Below are 19,636 nucleotides of genomic sequence, written 5' to 3' on the forward strand. Positions count from 1 at the left end.
AGACGGGACGCGGCAGGTTTGAGTGGCCTACTACCTACGGTGGTCGCCACCATCACTTCCGCTAGGGCAAAGTCCACTCGGCATGCCTATGCGTTGAAGTGGAACCTCTTCGTCACCTGGTGCTCTTCCCGCCAAGAAGACCCCTGGAAATGCCCGATCGGGTCCATGCTTGAGTTTCTCCAAGAGGGGCTGGAGCGAAGGCTGTCTCCCTCCACCCTCAAAGTATATGTGGCTGCAATATCTGCCCACCACGATCTCTTGGAGAACAAAAAGGTAAGTCAGCACGACCTGGTCATCAGGTTCCTGAGGGGAGCCAGGAGACTGAATCCTCCTCGCTCTCCTCTCGTACCCGCTTGGGACCTCGCAGTAGTGTTAAATGCTCTGCTGAGACCTCCCTTTGAGCCTTTGCGGTCAGTTGATATTAAGTTCCTGTCTATGATGACGGCTCTGCTGACCGCATTGGCCTCAGTTAAGAGGGTCGGGGACCTGCAGGCATTTTCGGTTGACGAAGCGTGCCTGGAATTCGGGCCGGCTAACTCTCACGTGATCCTGAGACCCCGGCCTGGATATGTGCCCAAGGTTCCCACCACTCCGTTAAAGGACCAGGTGGTGAGCCTGCAAGCGCTGCCTTTGGAGGAGGCAGACCCAGCCTTGGCATTGCTCTGTCCAGTACGCGCCATCCGCGCCTACGTAGACATGACGCAGTGTTCAGGACCTCAGACCAGCTCTTTGTCTGTTATGGTGGAGAGCGGAAGGGAAGTGCTCTCTCAAAGCAAAGGCTGTCTCACTGGAGAGTGGACACCATTGCTTTGGCTTACCAGCAGCAAGGCCGACCATGTCCCCTTGGTGTGAAGGCACACTCCACCCGGAGTGTGGCCTCCTCTTGGGCTCTAGCACATGGCGCCTCGCTAGCAGACATCTGCAGAGCTGCAGGCTGGGCGACACCCAACACATTCGCCAGATTCTACAATCTCCGAGTGGAGCCAGTGTCCGACTATGTACTCGCCCCCCCCGAGGGGCCGGTGATGGGCCAGGCTCAGGTGTCTTCGCTTGCTCGCCACTCCACTCCACGGACTGGATACGTGCGATATTTCCTCAGGTGAGCTCCCCGAGAGCCCTGAGCTCCTCCAGCACTGTCGACGCCGACATCAGTTCAGTCTGCCCTTTCGAGCCCAGACCCTCATGTCCGGCCAGGTGCCCCATGTGCATGGTTCCCTCCGGCGACCCCCACATGTGTATTTCACCGTAAGTCTCCACAGTGAGCGGGTTTCTTCCCTTGGCGTGTCCCCGCCACCCCTAGGGTTAAAAATCCACCTTCGGCTGGTACCCTAGAGATCTTCCATATGCAGCCCTCAGCGGGTCATATGTGTCTCTTAAGTCCTCCCCACGGGTAGGCATTTTTTGGCATTCCCTCACTGGGATATGCTTCCCAGTGTACCTTGGTATTCCTATGTTAAGTGGGAGTCCTTCGTCCGTACTAGTCTTACGACGGGGTACTCACACTTATGCAGGGCGCTGGAAGACAGCTGAGTGGCGGGATTATATTGGGACCCCCATTCGTTAGTCACTAACGTTACATCGTAGTGACTGAACAAAAGGGAACGTCTCGGTTACGGATGTAACCCTCGTTCCCTGAGGAGGGAACGGAGACGTAACGTCCCCTTGCCACATCAGCTGTGCTACCTGGAACGCAGGAGTTCAGTCTTGGCTCCTCAAGCAGGTAACATAATGCGATATTGCCTCGTACTTCCTTATATACTCACGCAGTGAGGCGGAGTTACGTATGCAAATTCCGCATGCCCATGGCATTGGCACGCCATTGGGCGTTTTCTCTAAACTCGAAGTTGATAGGCTTCTAAGCGAAACCCCCATTCGTTAGTCACTAACGTTACGTCTCCGTTCCCTCCTCAGGGAACGAGGGTTACATCCGTAACCGAGGCGTTCCATATTGCTTTATTTAAGTTTATCTGTATGCTCTATTAAATGAACACTTTTCAACAAACAAAAGAACAACAAATGTTGTATTCTAACTTTGTGCATTCTTTTATTAAGAATCTACTTCAATGTGGGTAACATTTTGAGCAAAAAGCTGAGAATTTTTGTTAAAAGTTTTTGTCAGGATCGGTCTCAGAATGATGATCAAAACATAGGACAGGTTGAGTCCATCAACACAACTAATGCTTGCTCAGTCCTATAGCTCATCTTGGGTGAATATGCTTACATATTAGGGTTGTGCCGATAGACGAATTTTAAGGCTAGTATTTAATATTATTAAATTAATATTATGACCTACAATTAATTTGCCTTCCCTAATTTTATACCGAAATCACCACATGAGGATTGAGGACTCCTCAATGAAGATGTTTTTAAAAACTACTACAAAACTACATCCCACATCAAAATTAAATTGCAAGTTAATCTATTCACAGCTGTCAAGGGCTTGTTATAAAAGAGATGCATCATTCTTATACAGTTTAAGCCAAGATGAAAATGGCATAGATTGATTCCATTAGAGCCTGACCGATAAAGGATTTTTAAGGCCGATACAGATACAAATATTTGGTGATTTAAAAATCTGAGATTCCGATAGATATATATATATATATATATATATAAAAGCGTAGAAATATGGAGGACGATAAATGACTTAAGTATAATTAAATAAATAATAAATAAATAAATACGTAAATGCAGAATTAAATAAATAAATAAATGTAGAAATACATAAATAAATGAATTAATAAATAAATATATGAATAAATATAGAAATACATAGATAAATGAATAAATAATTAAATGCTGAAATAAATAAATTTATAAATAAATAAATATATGAAGAAATAAATATAAAAATACATGAATAAATTAATTAATAATTAAATGCTCAAATAAATAAATATATGAAGAAATAAATATAGAAATACATAAATAAATGAAGAAATAAATAATTTTGTCAAAAGTATCACTTTAAATTGTCCTATTTTTGTATTATTTGTGTTATACTATACTTGTTCTACATTTATTTATGCATTTCTACATTATTGATGTGTACGTATGTTAATACGGTAGGTGGTCCTAACCTCTCTCAATGCAGGATTAGTTAAACAGGATCGTTATCGTCGTTACGGCTGTACTACTGGATAGGCCTACTAGTTTTGTTAAATATCGCAGGTTTTTTAAGTACCATTGCTAATGATTTGCGTTTAATAGCAAATGATATAGATCAGTGGTTCCCAACCACGTTCCTGGAGGACCCCCAACAGTGCACATTTTGGATGTGTCCTTTGTCTGACACACCCACATCAGGTCTTGGAGTAGCTACTAATGAGCTGATGACCTGAATCAGGTGTGTTTGATTGAGGAGACATGCAAAATGTGCACTGTTGGGGGTCCTCCAGGAACGTGGTTGGGAACCACTGATATAGATCATGCACCAAGCGACTACCTTCTATTTCGTTTGGAATGTGTAGTCGATGACTTAGTTCAGCTCAGTGCTGATATGGATGTAGACTTGGATCGAGAAGGGTCTGACTGCAGAGCCACAGTTTTACCCCAACTAACATTACAGTTTAATGCTGCCTTCACGTGCTATCGGAAATGTCCTACTTCCCACTTCTGAAATCGTGATTACGAGCTCATTACATTCAAATTTTGACTTGAGAGGGCGTTCATGTCCCATCTTTTTAAGTAGGAAACTAGTATTTACAATGATCCCGATAGCATGGGAAGTCAGCATTACCCCACAGTTTTGCCAGCAGATGCACATTTACCATGATTAACATTGTTCTAGTATGATTTACCATGATTCTAGCATGATTTACAATAGTTTACCATGATTTACCATATTCTAGCATGATTTACCATAGTTTACATGATTTACCACATTCACAATTTACCATGTTCTAGCATGACTTACCATGATTTACCACATTCTAGCATGATTTACCATAGTTTACCATGATTTACTAGCCTGGATGCCAGCCGAACTTAGCCCCGCCCACAATTTTTTTACTCGGGCAGTTCGGTCTTGACTTGATCGGTAGAGAAGTAATTATGCCCGAACAGAAGCTGTTCGGACCAATGAAATTGTCAGGGCGGGCTTTAGACGATGATGGACAGATGATAAACGTAACGTAATCATCCAAGTCATCAAAGGTGCTTGGGTGAATTTGTTCCAATCCTAAACGGAAAACTTGTTCGTATATGCATTCACCTTTACTATTTCTCTCAGAAATGATGATCGTGTTGTGAGTACTCTGTGTATCCTTAAATTCTTTTTTTACAACACCGGCAAAGATCGTTTACAATAATCTTTTTCTTCTAACGTTAGGCTACTTATTCCAGCGTGCGTGCCGACAGGGTTGCCAAGTTTTTACAACAAAACCCGCCCAATTGCTAACGTTCCTCAAAACTAGCCAAAAACAAGCCCAATAGCTTTCCAGGGGGTTCTCCAGGAAAAAAAGGCATTTGGGGGGTAAAATATGTGTTATTTTGGCAGGGCTGGCAGCTAAAATTCGCATTCCTGGGTCTGTATAATCACATAATTGGGGTCGCTTCAACCCGCGGACTTGGCAACACAGTGCAGTTGAGTTCTGTTGACATTTGATAACTAACGCTATGCGTCGCTCCGTTGCTCTGATTGGTTGTAGGTCTATCCAATTGAGGTCTTTCCTGGTTCGGTTGAAACACGCCCCATAATCACAGCCCAACGGAGCAGTATCAGACTCAAATTCTGACTAGAATTGAGTATGACGACATCAGGCTAATGATTTACCATAGCTTACCATGATTTACTACATTCACAATTTACCATGTTCTAGCATGATTTGCCATGATTAACATCGTTCTAGTATGATTTACTATGATTCTAGCATGATTTACCATGATTTACCACATTCTAGCATGATTTACCATGATTTTGTCAAAAAAGAAGGCTAACTATCTCGTCTTCGTTCCTAAGAAACGGTTCTGACTGGTTTGCCTAATTGACCAATCCTGCATTGAGAGATGTTAGGACCGCCTACCGTATTAACATACGTACACATGAATAAATAAATGTAGAAATGCATAAATAAATGTAGAAATACATAAATAAATGTAGAAAAAATATAGTATAACACAAATTATACAAAAATAGCACAATTCAAAATGATACTTTTGACAAATGTATTTATTTATTTATTTATATATTTATTTCTACATACATTTATTTATTTATTTCAGCATTTAATTAATTATTTATTTATTCATTTATTTATGTATTTCTACATTTATTTATTTATTTAATTCTGCATTTACGTATTTATTCATTTATTTGTACTTGTCATTTCTCGTCCTCTATATGTACGTAGGGCACCAAGTACTCAGGGGGGCACCACAAGCAATTGCTCTCTCTTTTTATACAGACACATACTATCCTCTCATGTCGTTACAAATGGGGAGATGAGAACACATTTCAAGAAAGAGTCTGCGTTTTAAGGACGCTTTATACTGTGTATCCTATCGCATATGCGCACTTCAATAAGCCCAAAGAATGCAGGTTAGTGTGTTTACATGCAGGGAGAAATCGGGGAAAGGGACAAAAATCAGTTTATGCTTAAGAATGTGCATGTAAACACGCTCACTTATTCCCCGAAAGTGAAACAGAACTGTCTGAGCTTTATAATAGCGCATTCTCTCATGACGACGATGAATCTACCTCAACAAAAGCTGATGACGGTAGGCCTATATCTTAATTTACTGGCTTAATATTTTTCTTGTGCACCAGACATTAATGACAGTGAAAAAAAATGAGAAGAATCAATATTTATACTTTTTTTTTTTTTTTAAGTCTGTGTTCGAAGCTCCTTTTGGTTGGAGCAAGATTCATATTTAAACGGTCTTTGTGCGTTTAATATTCACAGATGCTAACAGAATAAACTTAACAGAATAAAGCCTACCTTACAATCAGCCCTGAATCCATTACTTTAAGAAATTAACAGCTTTTCATGAGGTGAATTATAGCTCAACGCATCTCAAAATGATGTAGCTGAAGTAACGTTACAGCGCTTCACTAGATGTGTTTGTATGAGTTGATATGTGGGCGTTGACGCGTGGATTGTCATTATTTTAATCGGAAAGAGCGCATGCTCCGTGGGCGTGGTCGCATTAGCGGATAATGAAGCGGCTTGCGAAACACTGACATCTATCACTTTTCAACCAGATTACATAAACACAGCATATTTGTTTTCGATTTGGTTTACATTGTTTACACCCTGTCTCATGTTTGTGAGACAAGTATTCACTAAGCTAGAGGTCCTTTTCTGAAGACTATCTGAATGAACGTCTTTGACAGAGAGGCTGCAGATCGAGCATCATGTTTGTTTTCTTTATTTTGATAGTTAACAACTAAAAAGTGCTGTATTTTTTTTAACTAAATATTATTATAATAATATCATTTACTAAATATACACTAACTAAGTGCATGTCATGTGACTTGGGTGATCGCTCAAGCTCAGTGCTGCCGCTCCCACCACGCGCTGTGCGTAGGGCACCAAGTGCTGAGAGAGCACCACCCATTCTTAGTGAATTGCGGAGTGCCTGAGAAAATCGAATTGTCCCGATTCAGTATCTGCGGTCAGATGATGATATGTTGTAAGGCTATATATCTCTTTCACCTTAGAAAACCAAACTTCCATGTCCTGTCAGCCGTTATACTGTGCTCGTAGCGCACACTTCAACTGAATGCTGAAGCTTGTTTTTTTTTTTTTTTACTAGTCTAGTCTACAGTGGAGGCATTTATTTCATTTTAGTTTACTCAGGTTTGCTAACTGCTCTAAAGAAAACATGAAGCCAATGTATAAAGTTAATAAAGATTAAGTTACATTTTTGTTGTTGTTATTATTAAGTTAAAAGTGAATCTAGTGTTATTATTGCTGGTGCCCTACCATGAACCATGACCCACAACAAACAGAACCGAACCGTGGCTCCAAAAACGTGATGTGAACCGAACCATGGCATTGGTGTATCGTTACACCCCTAGTTGTTATGCAGATGTTCTGTGCATTTGTTTTTTATAATTAATTAATTTATAATTAAATCCATAATTTCATCTATTCATCTATTTGAGATTCAAAATGTGAATGTGATGTAAATTAATTTGTTGCTCTTTAAAACGTAAGGCACAAGAATGCATCCCTTTAGTGGAAATGACGAACTACTGCGTCACCCCCCGATGGACTGATGATGAGAGGACACCTCACGAGGCTCTGCTAAGTTTAAAATCAGTGATATCTTAATTCAATAGGACAGTAAACAAGATTTTCATCAAACTAAGGACTCAATGACCTTGTTTCATAACAAGCAGTCAATGTATTTGTTTCACTTGTATAATGTGTTGAAAGTATCATTTTGTATCTCGTTTTCTTTAAGAATATGTATTGTACAATCTGGTGATGTGTTTGTGCTATGTTCATTTCTGAATTAAGTTATCATGGGGTAAACAAGATGAGCCTAAGAATTAAACTGGCCTGTGTCTGTGTTGTTGTAAAGAAAGCTATATTGTCTTGTACATTTGCAAAAAGTCACCTGACACCTTCCTCTGATCATTAAATCACTTCACTGGGACTCAGTTCAGACAGTTTTAGACCCTCAGTGGATGACCTGCATCTTTTCTTTGTGTCTTTATAAAGTGATTTACTTTTCAGAGAAAAGGACCTCAGTGAGTGATTCACCATGTTAATGTGCAGTACTCACACAGAGTCAGAGTTCACAGCAGGTCCATCATTGAGATAAGGAGGAAGAATCATGGAGTTGTTACTCTTCATGGACACACAGCTGAATCCTGAAGATGGCCCATCACTGAGATAAGGGGGAAGAATCATGGAGTTGTTACTCTTCATGGACACACAGCTGAATCCTGAAGATGGCCCATCATTGAGATAAGGAGGAAGAATCATGGAGTTGTTACTCTTCATGGACACACAGCTGAATCCTGAAGATGGTCCATCACTGAGATAAGGGGGAAGAATCATGGAGTTGTTACTCTTCATGGACACACAGCTGAATCCTGAAGATGGCCCATCATTGAGATAAGGAGGAAGAATCATAGAGTTGTTACTCTTCATGGACACACAGCTGAATCCTTGAGATGGCCCATCATTGAGATAAGGAGGAAGAATCATGGAGTTGTTACTCTTCATGGACACACAGCTGAATCCTTGAGATGGCCCATCATTGAGTAAAGGAGGAAGAATCGTGGAGTTGTTACTCTTCATAGACAGACAGCTGAATCCTTGAGATGGCCCATCATTGAGATAAGGGGGAAGAATCATGGAGTTGTTACTCTTCAGGGACACACAGCTGAATTCTGGAGATGCTGAAGCCTCCTCCTCTCTTTCCTCAGACATACTCATTTTACAGTCAGTCTTCTGCTTCTCTGCCTGCTAAATGAGAGGTTTGATTCCAGGCCTGTATTGTGGAGGAAGAGAACACGTACACTGAATTTTGACTGAATTTTACATTTTTGGGTTTTACTAGATAAGCCTATTGTATTATTTTAATAGTACCACTAATGGACTTCATTGAGTGCTTCGATATGTGATTTTGGACATTTGTGAAAAACTGGATTCATGAATGAGTTTTTAGTTTAGCAACATGTTAGATGCTGGTGTTTTGTTTGTGATTAATACAATATCTTTACAGACTTTGATCGTGCTTGTATCTGTTTTCATACAAATAGTTTTTTTGCATTTCTTGTATTTATTTACACTAACAGCACAACCAGCTACAACCATTAAGTTTTGTAAATTAAACTATTTAGAAAGTACCTCTTATTTTATTGACAAGTGGCTTTTGGATCAATGTTGGGCCATAAATCATTGTGGTATTTGTCAAACATACAGATGAAATGTAAGATAGTTTGGTTTACTGTGTAATGGGTATTTTAAATAAAAATAGGTCTGTGTAAATGTGGTTAATGTCTTTTTGGTCTGTCAACCACATGTGGACCACATAAGGGCTGTCAGCCCTTTACAGAACTCATCAAACTAGAATTAGCTTACCTATAAGGTTCACACAAGGACCACATTTTCTATGTGTGGAATAATGGCACTGTTTTGTTCAGTTATGATCTGGGTCACACTTCAGCTGTTTTGGCTATGATTTTTGTGTCAAAGAAAATGTGCTGACTGGGGTAGTGCTTATATAGGGGAGCGTTGTAACACGCATGTTTTAACCCTTTCCACACATGCCAGAATGATGAAAGTTAGTGTACTTACTAGTTGCCATATCAACATTATTTAGAGAAAAAATAGCGCCAAAATTAAAAAATCTCTGGAAGATATTACTGAACATGTATTTAACCATAGCAAAAGTAAATTTCTAACTTAAGTTTAGTTTTCATCTCTGTTTTTTGTGTTTATTTAAAATAAAACACATCCGATAATATTTTAATCTTATATCTGTTATTTAACAGTTGAGATCGTTCTTTAATGCTGATCTAAACAGCAGAAGACACTTCTGTGCACTTCTGCACAGCCGCAATTTAAATCCCAGTTGCAGAGATGGGGTGCGTTGTAACACTGCGTTAAGAATATGTACAATGAGCCCCTATTAAAAAAATATGCCATTATATTCTATACTTTTATTAATTCTTTTGAGAAATCATGAGAAAAGGGTGAATAATGACAGAGTCAATGTTCATAAATTATTATTATTATTATGTTTTGAACTATGCTGTATAGCTGTATTTAGCGATGTGTTTGTAGTCAAACTCAAAAATGATTATATTTTGAATGATTAAAAATGCCATTATTATATTTAAAAGGTTAATAATTGTATTTTGTTGACAAAATATTTTAGTTTGTCTTGTATATTTTTTTGATTATATCAGGTAACATTTTAATCTGTGATTTGGTCATGTTACGTTGTGCCCCACCACATGTTACAATGTACCCCACCTATGGGGCATGTTGTCACATTTCACTTCCATTCTTTCGGGGTAAATCAAGAAAAAAGTATAGGCTACACTGTATTAATGAAACAAAACCACATAATTGTACTAGACATGTGTGCAATTAATGTAGGAAAAATATTCTGAAATAAATATTCTGAACCCCAAGTGGATTTACACAAACTGAGAAAGTCAAAAAGCGTTAGGTTGTGCCCTATTTTTTTACAGTCTATGGTTGTGCCCCGCTCTCCCCTAAGCCCTTGAATATGCCCATGCACTCTCACATATACTTCCAGAAACACCCTCAACAAAGAGCGATTCAAACTAGACCAGGGTTTAAAATAAAATATGCTAATACATGTCATTTTCCTAATAGAGGAAAAAGAAAACTGCGGAAGTTTAAGCATTGTCGGCCATTTCACGAGTGGCAGTTTCCACGAATTATCACGAGACACACATCAACACGACTACTTTGAGTTTGACTCAAGTCTATTAAGACGCAAATCATCATCAGTCTTATTATTACAGAGTTATGAAAGGTTAAAACGAACTTACCGTGACATGTGAAGTTATTTTCTGACTCCGAATCCCCCGCAAGGGCACCTGATCATCTGATACGACAGCTTTCGCTTTCACTTTAGGCGAGTTTATTTCCTTAAGCGCCTCAGACTGAACGTGATGACCTCACACGATGGACTCCTGGCGTGCTATACGGGACTAGAAGTGCCACTTAAAATTAAACAAATGAGTTATCAATTAAAAAAAAAAAAAAAAGTAAATAATTCAAATGTGGGACACCTAAGCTAGGCTAGTAGGCTATTTGATATTTTGTTGTATTACCTGGATTTTGTAATATATACAAATCTTATAAAACATCCTCATATTTTGTGAATCTAAAGAATTTAATAACTATGTAGCCTACTGTAAAATACCATCTCTATAAATAATGTGAAACACAATGATTGTGTCACAAAAACCATACTTTTTCATAAAGTAGATCTGAAAGTTGTTCCAAGGCTAATAATAATAATAACAACATCGTAAATGTAGTTTACAATCAATGCAACTTTACACGTTTTGACAGAGCTGTCATGCTCTTCTCAGTGACGTCAGAAACATGGACTCTTGACCTCTTTGTGATAATGAATCATGATACAGGTTGGGGATTTTGGTTGTAGATATCACTACATCTACACAAATATTATGCATGCATCTTTGTAGACCATATGGACCTGGAGTAAATACAGTGACAACTAGCCAACTCTCTCTGTATGTACAATTAATCAAATATTAATAATATACACATTAATAAAATATATTTAACATTGTCTGTCAAGCTTTTTGAGTAGTCGCTAGAGTATTGTTAGGCTATATGTTATCTGTTTTATTTTTTTACACAAAATTATTTCATATACAGTACAGGCATTCTGCATTAAGGTGAAATTGGATATCTCAACTTTTTTTAACATTATCCTCCTTATGAAACTTAGAATTACCTTGTTGGACATTTATGAATTAGCCTACATTTTAGTTATTTAATGAATTATGTGTTTATTTATTCATTTATTTATTATTCTTTGTAAGAGAGGCAACTACTATGTTCATCATTTCATAAAAAGATGTGTGTGAGATATGCATTGTGTTTTAGGATTTCACTTTTGTTGGTGTCAAAGAATTGTTTGAATGGTAAGAAGTTAAGAATGGCCAAAAAATGCTGTCTAAACAGGCAGCTCACTAGGTTTTGACTCAGATGGTGTGCAAAGGATTGTGGGTGATTGCATGATACAAAATGAAGGCCACAGAAGTACGGCTGATTTCCAAGGATCCTCCAGATTGACACCTCTTTCGCTGCCTGTGATCCTACTGTGTGTGCGGTTTTGGATTAAATTGTGCCTGAAAGTTGCAATTCAAAGTGACTTTAAGAATATAGATTTTTTTTGTTCAACTGTCATTTCATTTCTAGCAATAAATTAGTGTTCTTGTCATATATGCTTGGTTTTGGGTGAATTAGAGCTTGTGTTGCTGAAGGGCTCTTATTAGTCTTCTCCACTAGATGGAGCCACGTTACTTAGGTGTCATTATTTCCAGTCAGCGATTCAACCCAAAACCATAGATGAGTGTAGCAGATTTCTTTCCATACCTGTAAGATTGGGACTGTGCTTCTATTTCAACTGAGGGTTGCACGCCTCGTGAAGATGTATGAGGACCTATATCAAATCTTGAAACCTGAATATACTATGTCAATTTACTGTGGGGATGAAAACATCTCAGGTAGGCCCTAATCTTCATCCTATGGTGACTGCATACATTTCCACTTTTCAACTTTGGTTTACATTCTTTGTGAATGATCTGCCACGATAAAGTAACGTTATGATAATGAAGTCATCTCGAATTCTCTTAGCTCAAATGTTTTGTTCTGCGTGTCTCTCAACTTCATACAGCAATGAGAGCTGCTGACTGATTTACATAAAGTGTAATTTCCATAAACTCAGTTTAAGGATGCTTGTGCTGCTGGAGTAAATCTGAACATGTAGGTACGACAGAAAGCTTTTTGTAGTGTGCAGTAAACATAACATAAAACAAACAAACAAACATGGTATTAGTAGGCTATGTTTTTTATAGTATCATCCTTCTTTTTGTAACATTTACCATGTATGCCATGGTATAATTTAATGTTTCTTCTAAATGCCATACTGAATATCATTTCATTACTTATTCTCAACTCTGAGAATATCAGGATTTTACAAAAAAATCATAGAGAAAATATCATTAAAACACATTGTCAATAGACACTCTCACCTAAAGGATTTTTAGGAACACCATACTAATACTGTGTTTGACCCCCTTTCGCCTTCAGAACTGCCTTAATTATATGTGGCATTGATTCAACAAGATGCTGAAAGCATTCTTTATAAATGTTGGCCCATATTGATAGGATAGCATCTTGCAGTTGATGGAGATTTGTGGGATGCACATCCAGGGCACGAAGCTCCCGTTCCACCACATCCCAAAGATGCTCTATTGGGTTGAGATCTGGTGACTGTGGGGGCCATTTTAGTACAGTGAACTCATTGTCATGTTCAAGAAACCAATTTGAAATGATTCGAGCTTTGTGACAAGGTGCATTATCCTGCTGGAAGTAGCCATCAGAGGATGGGTACATCGTGGTCATAAAGGATTGGACATGGTCAGAAACAATGCTCAGGTAGGCCTTGGCATTTAAACGATGCCCAATTGGCACTAAGGGGCCTAAAGTGTGCCAAGAAAACATCCCCCACACCATTACACCACCACCACCAGCCTGCACAGTGGTAACAAGGCATGATGGATCCATGTTCTCATTCTGTTTATGCCAAATTCTGACTCTACCATCTGAATGTCTCAACAGAAATCGAGACTCATCAGACCAGGCAACATTTTTCCAGTCTTCAACTGTCCAATTTTGGTGAGCTCGTGCAAATTGTAGCCTCTTATTCCTATTTGTAGTGGAAATGAGTGGTACCCGGTGGGGTCTTCTGCTGTTGTAGCCCATCCGCCTCAAGGTTGTGCGTGTTGTGGCTTCACAAATGCTTTGCTGCATACCTCGGTTGTAACGGGTGGTTATTTCAGTCAAAGTTGCTCTTCTATCAGCTTGAATCAGTCGGCCCATTCTCCTCTGACCTCTAACATCAACAAGGTATTTTCGCCCACAGGACTGCCGCATACTGGATGTTTTTCCCTTTTCACACCATTCTTTGTAAACCCTAGAAATGGTTGTGCGTGAAAATCCCAGTAACTGAGCAGATTGTGAAATACTCAGACCGGCCCGTCTGGCACCAACAACCATGCCACGCTCAAAATTGCTTAAATCACCTTTCTTTCCCATTCTGACATTCAGTTTGGAGTTCAGTAGATTGTCTTGACCAGGACCACACCCCTAAATGCATTGAAGCAACTGCCATGTGATTGGTTGACTAGATAATTGCATTAATGAGAAATTGAACAGGTGTTCCTAATAATCCTTTAGGTGAGTGTATGTTGTAAATGGCATAATATATTTTACAACTTATTTCAATTAAATATATTTTGATTATTATGAAATATATTTTGAACAATATTAACTGTATGTTTTTTTCTTGTAATTATTTATTGTATATTTTACAAATTTGAAGAAAATTAAAATACATCAAATAAATGCATATCAAATAAATGCATATCAAATATATGCATATCGATCATGCATGACATTATGACCACCTTCCTTATATTGTGTTGGTCCCCCTTTTGCTACCTGACCCATCGAGACATGGACTCCACTAGAACCCTAGGTGAGCTGTGTCATCTGGCACCAAGATATTAGCTATTAGCAGCAGATTCTTTAAGTTGCGAGGTGGGGCCTCCATAGATCGGACTTGTTTGTTCAGAACATCCCACAGATGCTCGATTGGATTGAGATCTGGGGAATTTGGAGGCTAACGCCCGTTTCACACATACTCCATTTGCAGTGCGTATGCGGTGCGTATTTTTTTCCGTACCCATGTTAACGGATTACAGCTTTCACACTGCACGAGGATGCTGTCCGTCAGTCCGTTCCAGGTGTGGTGCGTCTGCAGCAGTGCGGCGATCGTTTCCGTACCAAGTCTATTTTTTGCTGTGCTGCACTGCGGAATTAAAGTGACAGCACATTGTTCGCTTTAAAATAAACATGTACTGACGCTCAAATCTAGTAATTTTACCATAGATGCATATAATTTAAAATATACTCTGTTTCAAAGTCAACACATGGCTTTTTTTTCTCGGGTAAAGCAAGGAAACGACACCTTACCTGGCATTTAGGTAAAAAAAAATAGAAATAATGGAGAGCACGTACATTCCTGGAGGTGGAAAAACAAAGGTCTGACCTGCTTTTAAAAGGGTTTAAAAATGAAAGAAAAGACGAGAGTCGGCTGTTTTTGTATAGCCTACTGTAAGTTTCTAATTTAAAATGTTTATAGGCTATAAGTTATATTTAAAAGTTTTGCCACTTGTGTGAGCTAAATCTAAAGTATAGGTTATATAAATATAAATTAATGAATTGAATAAAACGTTGTTTAAATGTACTACGTTAAAACGTGACATCTATGAAAGTGTAAACAAAGAGATTGCAATTCTAACAAGCCATGTTCAGTAACAACTTTTGGATTTGAAATAAAAAAATAATGAATAAATGCTGTGTTTGTGGTATATAACCCCGGATCAGTTGCGCGCTGCAAACGCAGCATACATGAAAGCACAACAGCGCGTGCTGCTCCTGCAACGTAACACGCACCGCATACACACTGCAGACGGAGTATGTGTGAAACGGGCATAAGTCAACACCTTAAACTCGTTGTTGTCCTCCCTTAAACCATTTCTGAACCATTTTTGCTTTGTGGCAGGGCGCATTATCCTGCTGAAAGAGGACACAGCCACCAGGGAATACCGTTTCCATGAAAGGGTGTACATGGTCTGCAACAATACTTAGGTAGGTGGTACGTGTCAAAGTAACATCCACATGGATGGCAGGACCCAAGGTTTCCAGCAGAACATTGCCCAAAGCATCACACTGCCTCCGCCGGCTTGCCTTCTTCACATAGTGCATCCTGGTGCCATGCGTTCCCCAGGTAAGTGATGCACACGCACCCGGCCATCCACGTGATGTAAAAGAAAACATGATTCATCAGACCAGGCCACCTTCTTCCATTGCTCCGTGGTCCAGTTCTGATGCTCAAGTTCAGCACATCCCGTTGTGCATCCGTTGGTGCTTTCGGCGGTGTCAGCATGGGCACCCTGACTGGTCTGCGGCTATGCAGCCCCATACGCAACAAATTACAATGCACTGTGTATTCTGACACCTTTCTATCAGAACCAGCATTAACTTCTTGAGCAATTTGAGCTACAGTAGCTCGTCTGTTTGATCGGACCACACGGGTCAGCCTTCGCTCCCCACGTGCATCAATGAGCCTTGGCCGTCCATGACCCTGTCACCGGTTCACCACTGTTCCTTCCTTGGACCACTTTTGATAGAGACTGACCACTGCAGACCGGGAATACCCCACAAGAGCTGAAGTTTTGGAGGTGCTCTGACCCAGTCATCTAGCCATCACAATTTGGCCCTTCTCAAATTCACTCAAATCCTTACGCTTGCCCTTTTTTGCCGTAATAAATTATCCCACCCACTAACAGGTGCCGTGATGAAGAGATAATCAGTGTTATTCACTTCATCTGTCAGTGGACATAATGTTATGCCTGATCGGTGTATAAACATATTAGTCTACTAAAACACTTTCCTGATACATTTATTCTTCCATTTTTTTCTGTATATTTAATCACATAATAAATGTACTATATAGGCATGTATAACAGTGTTGTAGTACTTGAGACCGGACAACACTGGACTAAAGTTTGAGTCCAAGATCATATTTTCATATTTTCAAAACGAGACAAACTTGAGTCCTTGTCCAGTCTCGATTACTATGACACTGGTGCATGAAGAAAAAAAGGGAAACTTTGAACTTTCTTTGAAAGTTTATGAACTTTCACACTTCATAAAATGTGTTTTCAGTTGCCATTGGATTACCAGGATATCATTGGCTACTAATAGTAATTGTGACCAGAAAAAGGAGCTGACATATAACAGGAATGAAGTAAAGAGTAGGTAACTGGGGACGGCTGCCCCTGACACGCAGGGTGACCCTGGTATCCAGCCAAACCTCCAGAAGCCATTTTCTATTGATTTGTGGATGTTTAATGACTGTTGTGCTGAGAGGAGACTGATGCTGGATCATGCACTTGTCCCTGGTGTCATAGTCCGTATATCTCTGATCTGTCTTGAGAATGTAGTTCAGGTCGCCAAATGCTTGTAAACAGCACCTCTGCACTGTTACAGAAACACAATTACACTTTTATGGCCAAAATAGTGCTGTTACTGTTGCCCGACCAGGGGATCTGTGAACCTCTCTGATCAGTTAATATGATAAAAGTGATCTTTGGCAAATTTGGGCTAATGTCTTATCCACTTAAATGACAATGTAAAATGACTTGTTGAAATGTCTGTTTATTACTGTTTTTGTGAAGCTTCCTTAAGCTTGGGAAAGGTATAAATTAAACATAAACATGTAATTTTGTTTTGTTATACTGCAGAGTATCGTTAAAAATAACAAATACCAAAATTGAATATTTATGTGTATTTACATATGTAGCGTGGTTAGCTTAGCAACATGCTAACTTCATTTTGGGATCAATTGTGATACGTCAGCCTGAAAACTAAATAAGTCCCAGGCTATTGTTTAAATTAAATTCTTAACATTGCAATACAAACTAGTTCAGATAAACCCAAAAGTGCACTTTGTAATGTAAAATTTAAAAATTCACTTTAAAATACATTTTAAATTATCGTTTCAATAATATTTAGTCATGCTTCATGACATACAAGTTTCAAAGTTAGACATGGCATAAACGCATATTGTAGTTTACCATAAATGTTTGTCGGTATATCCGTCAGATCACTTCATCCATATGTCAAAGACATAGTTATAAATCTATATATACTTAAGTACTTAAGTTCTACTTAAACGTCTGGTGCTGTTCGGTCATTTTTGAAAAATTATGTTTTTGGGGTTTTATTTTTAAATCATTTTTTACTTTATCAGAATGGTACAAAACTTGGTAAAGGTTTTGGCATTTGCTTTGTGAAAAACAAAAAAATCATTAACATGATTCTAAAAGGTTAAATAGTCCTGAAAAGAAGTAGTCCTACTTGTATTGCTTGCGGTCAAAAATTACAGCATTGGAAATGAATGGGAAACTGATTTAATCTAGTGGAAACTTTTGGTACTGCGCCTAATGCTGGGTACACACCAAAAGACAAGGCTGATTTTGGGCCGATTTCCCCCCTTCCGACAATCCTAGCTATGTCCCGATTATCTTGATGGTTCTAAAGATTATCTTATTAGATTTTCCTGTGGTGTGAAGTGTGTTAAGCGTGTCCGAACCAGCTAGGAAAGAACGTCGGAGCCGTCCCGATCGCGAATCGTAAATATTCATCAGAAATCCTTATGTGTTGGGGGAACCCCGAGGACAAACGCGCGCACACTCACGTGAAACGAAATAATATCCAATCAGAAAGCATGCTGAGAGAATACGGAAGCATAACAAACACGGTCATGGCGCAGCACAAAGTGATGTGGACAGCAGAGATGGAGGATCATCTAGCTGATTTTTTACCATTACTCACCTCTAGCTCACTCTGTAACATGTACAGACCATGTTCCCGCCGTCTCCACGACTTCACCCAAACCCTTTTCTTTATTTTGCGTGAATTTTATGTGAAAATCATTCCAAACACTATCATCGCAATTTCTTTCTGTATATCATCCGCCATGCTTATTCTGAAGTCTCGCAAGATTTTGATTTCCTGTGTTTACAGTCGAGACTGGTTGAAAATCTGTTTGTGTGTGGTGTGCTGTCTTTGTCACATCATGGCACACCACACACTATAGGAGCAAAACGGTTAAATCTAGGAATATTTGTCCTCATGTTTGTGGTCTATCACATTTTGAAAATCTTATAAGATGTAAAAAAATCTTTTGGTGTGTACCCAGCATAACTGAAAGCTATTTTTACCTCAAATTTGGAACACAGCTTGTTTAGATTTATGGCTTTGATTTTCTCTCAGATTTAGAGTGAAATGTGTTTTGGAAAATATATATTTTTATATTTCATATAAAAATTGAAAATTGTATTTCCCTTTCAGTCGGTCACGTTCGACGTACGTCGGAACTGACCGACGAATTGGGATCTGTTTCAGAGACCAATCTACTTCGAGTGTATTAAAAACGAGCCAATGAAGATTGGCATGCGATCACGCATTCCACGCACCGCCCCGCAGCGCGGGTATAAATACGGAAGTGGAAGTGCCGCATACCGCTTTCAACTTCGGAGCCGAGCATTACATGTTCCTACGAAGAGTGTGTTTACACAAACTAAACGAGTCTCTACGAGAAGATCAGCTTACCTGTTCCAGTGTCGGTGTGACGGCGCTTTACAGCGGTGGTCGCGAGCAGAAGAAATCTGTCGGTTCGCTGGGCGTTTCCTCTGAGTGCTTACAGTGGGCTTGCACCTTTAAACCACTGTGAGCCGCGGCTATTCCCCTGTGTGCCTCGGCACTTGTTGGAGCGGTTCTCTCTTCTCTCTATCACTAAAAGAGCAACACGGTTTGACCCTGCGTCTTTTTCAAGATGTCATTCAAACCGTGTGTTTCTGGATGCGGTTGTTTCCTGTCCTCATTTGACGGCCACGATCTCTCTCACATATAAACATGTGAGATTGCTTTCGTGGGTGATTCATGCTCTCTCAGGAGAGCATGGTCACGTCGGCGCGTTATTCGTCTCCCCTTTCTCGTAAGGGCTTGAGCGTTCAGCGCGCCGTGTGCCGTCGAGCGCCGGCTGACAGCGGGGGTTGCCACGGCAACCCAGCGCGTCACTCGGCGCTCTCTAGATGCGCGGTCCAGACTATGAAACCTCAAACGGGGTTGAGTCCCTTTGCTTATTCCCTGATCTAGTTTCTTTTCTGGTGCTCCAGAAAAGGATTATTTTGGTTAATAAGCCTTGGTGACCTGAGGATTACAGTGGGGCATCCCCGCCGGGTACATCTCTTCGGGCCCCCACTCCTCTATCGCATCATGAGCATGTTGAGACTTTGTTCGTG

General features: G+C 39.7%; 1 protein-coding gene across 3 annotated transcripts in view; it reads right to left on the reverse strand.

Moving 5' to 3' along the window:
• The window catches only part of LOC307126110 (NLR family CARD domain-containing protein 3-like), a 60,717-nt gene extending 50,122 nt beyond the window's left edge, over nucleotides 1-10,595 (reverse strand). For 2 of the 3 annotated variants that reach the window (XM_079816486.1, XM_079816485.1), the window contains exons 1-2: nucleotides 10,487-10,595; nucleotides 7,735-8,448 (exon numbers count right to left, since the gene is read on the reverse strand). In XM_079816486.1, coding sequence (XP_079672612.1) covers nucleotides 7,735-8,393 — 659 coding nt within the window. In that variant the 5' untranslated portion in view covers nucleotides 8,394-8,448; nucleotides 10,487-10,595. The remainder of the gene's footprint in view (nucleotides 1-7,734; nucleotides 8,449-10,486) is intronic. The other variant, XM_079816487.1, reaches the window with a different exon arrangement.
• Nucleotides 10,596-19,636: the final 9,041 nt, after the last annotated feature.

The sequence above is a fragment of the Gobio gobio genome (genome assembly GCF_949357685.1).
Source record: "Gobio gobio genome assembly, chromosome: 1".
Taxonomy (NCBI): domain Eukaryota; kingdom Metazoa; phylum Chordata; class Actinopteri; order Cypriniformes; family Gobionidae; genus Gobio; species Gobio gobio.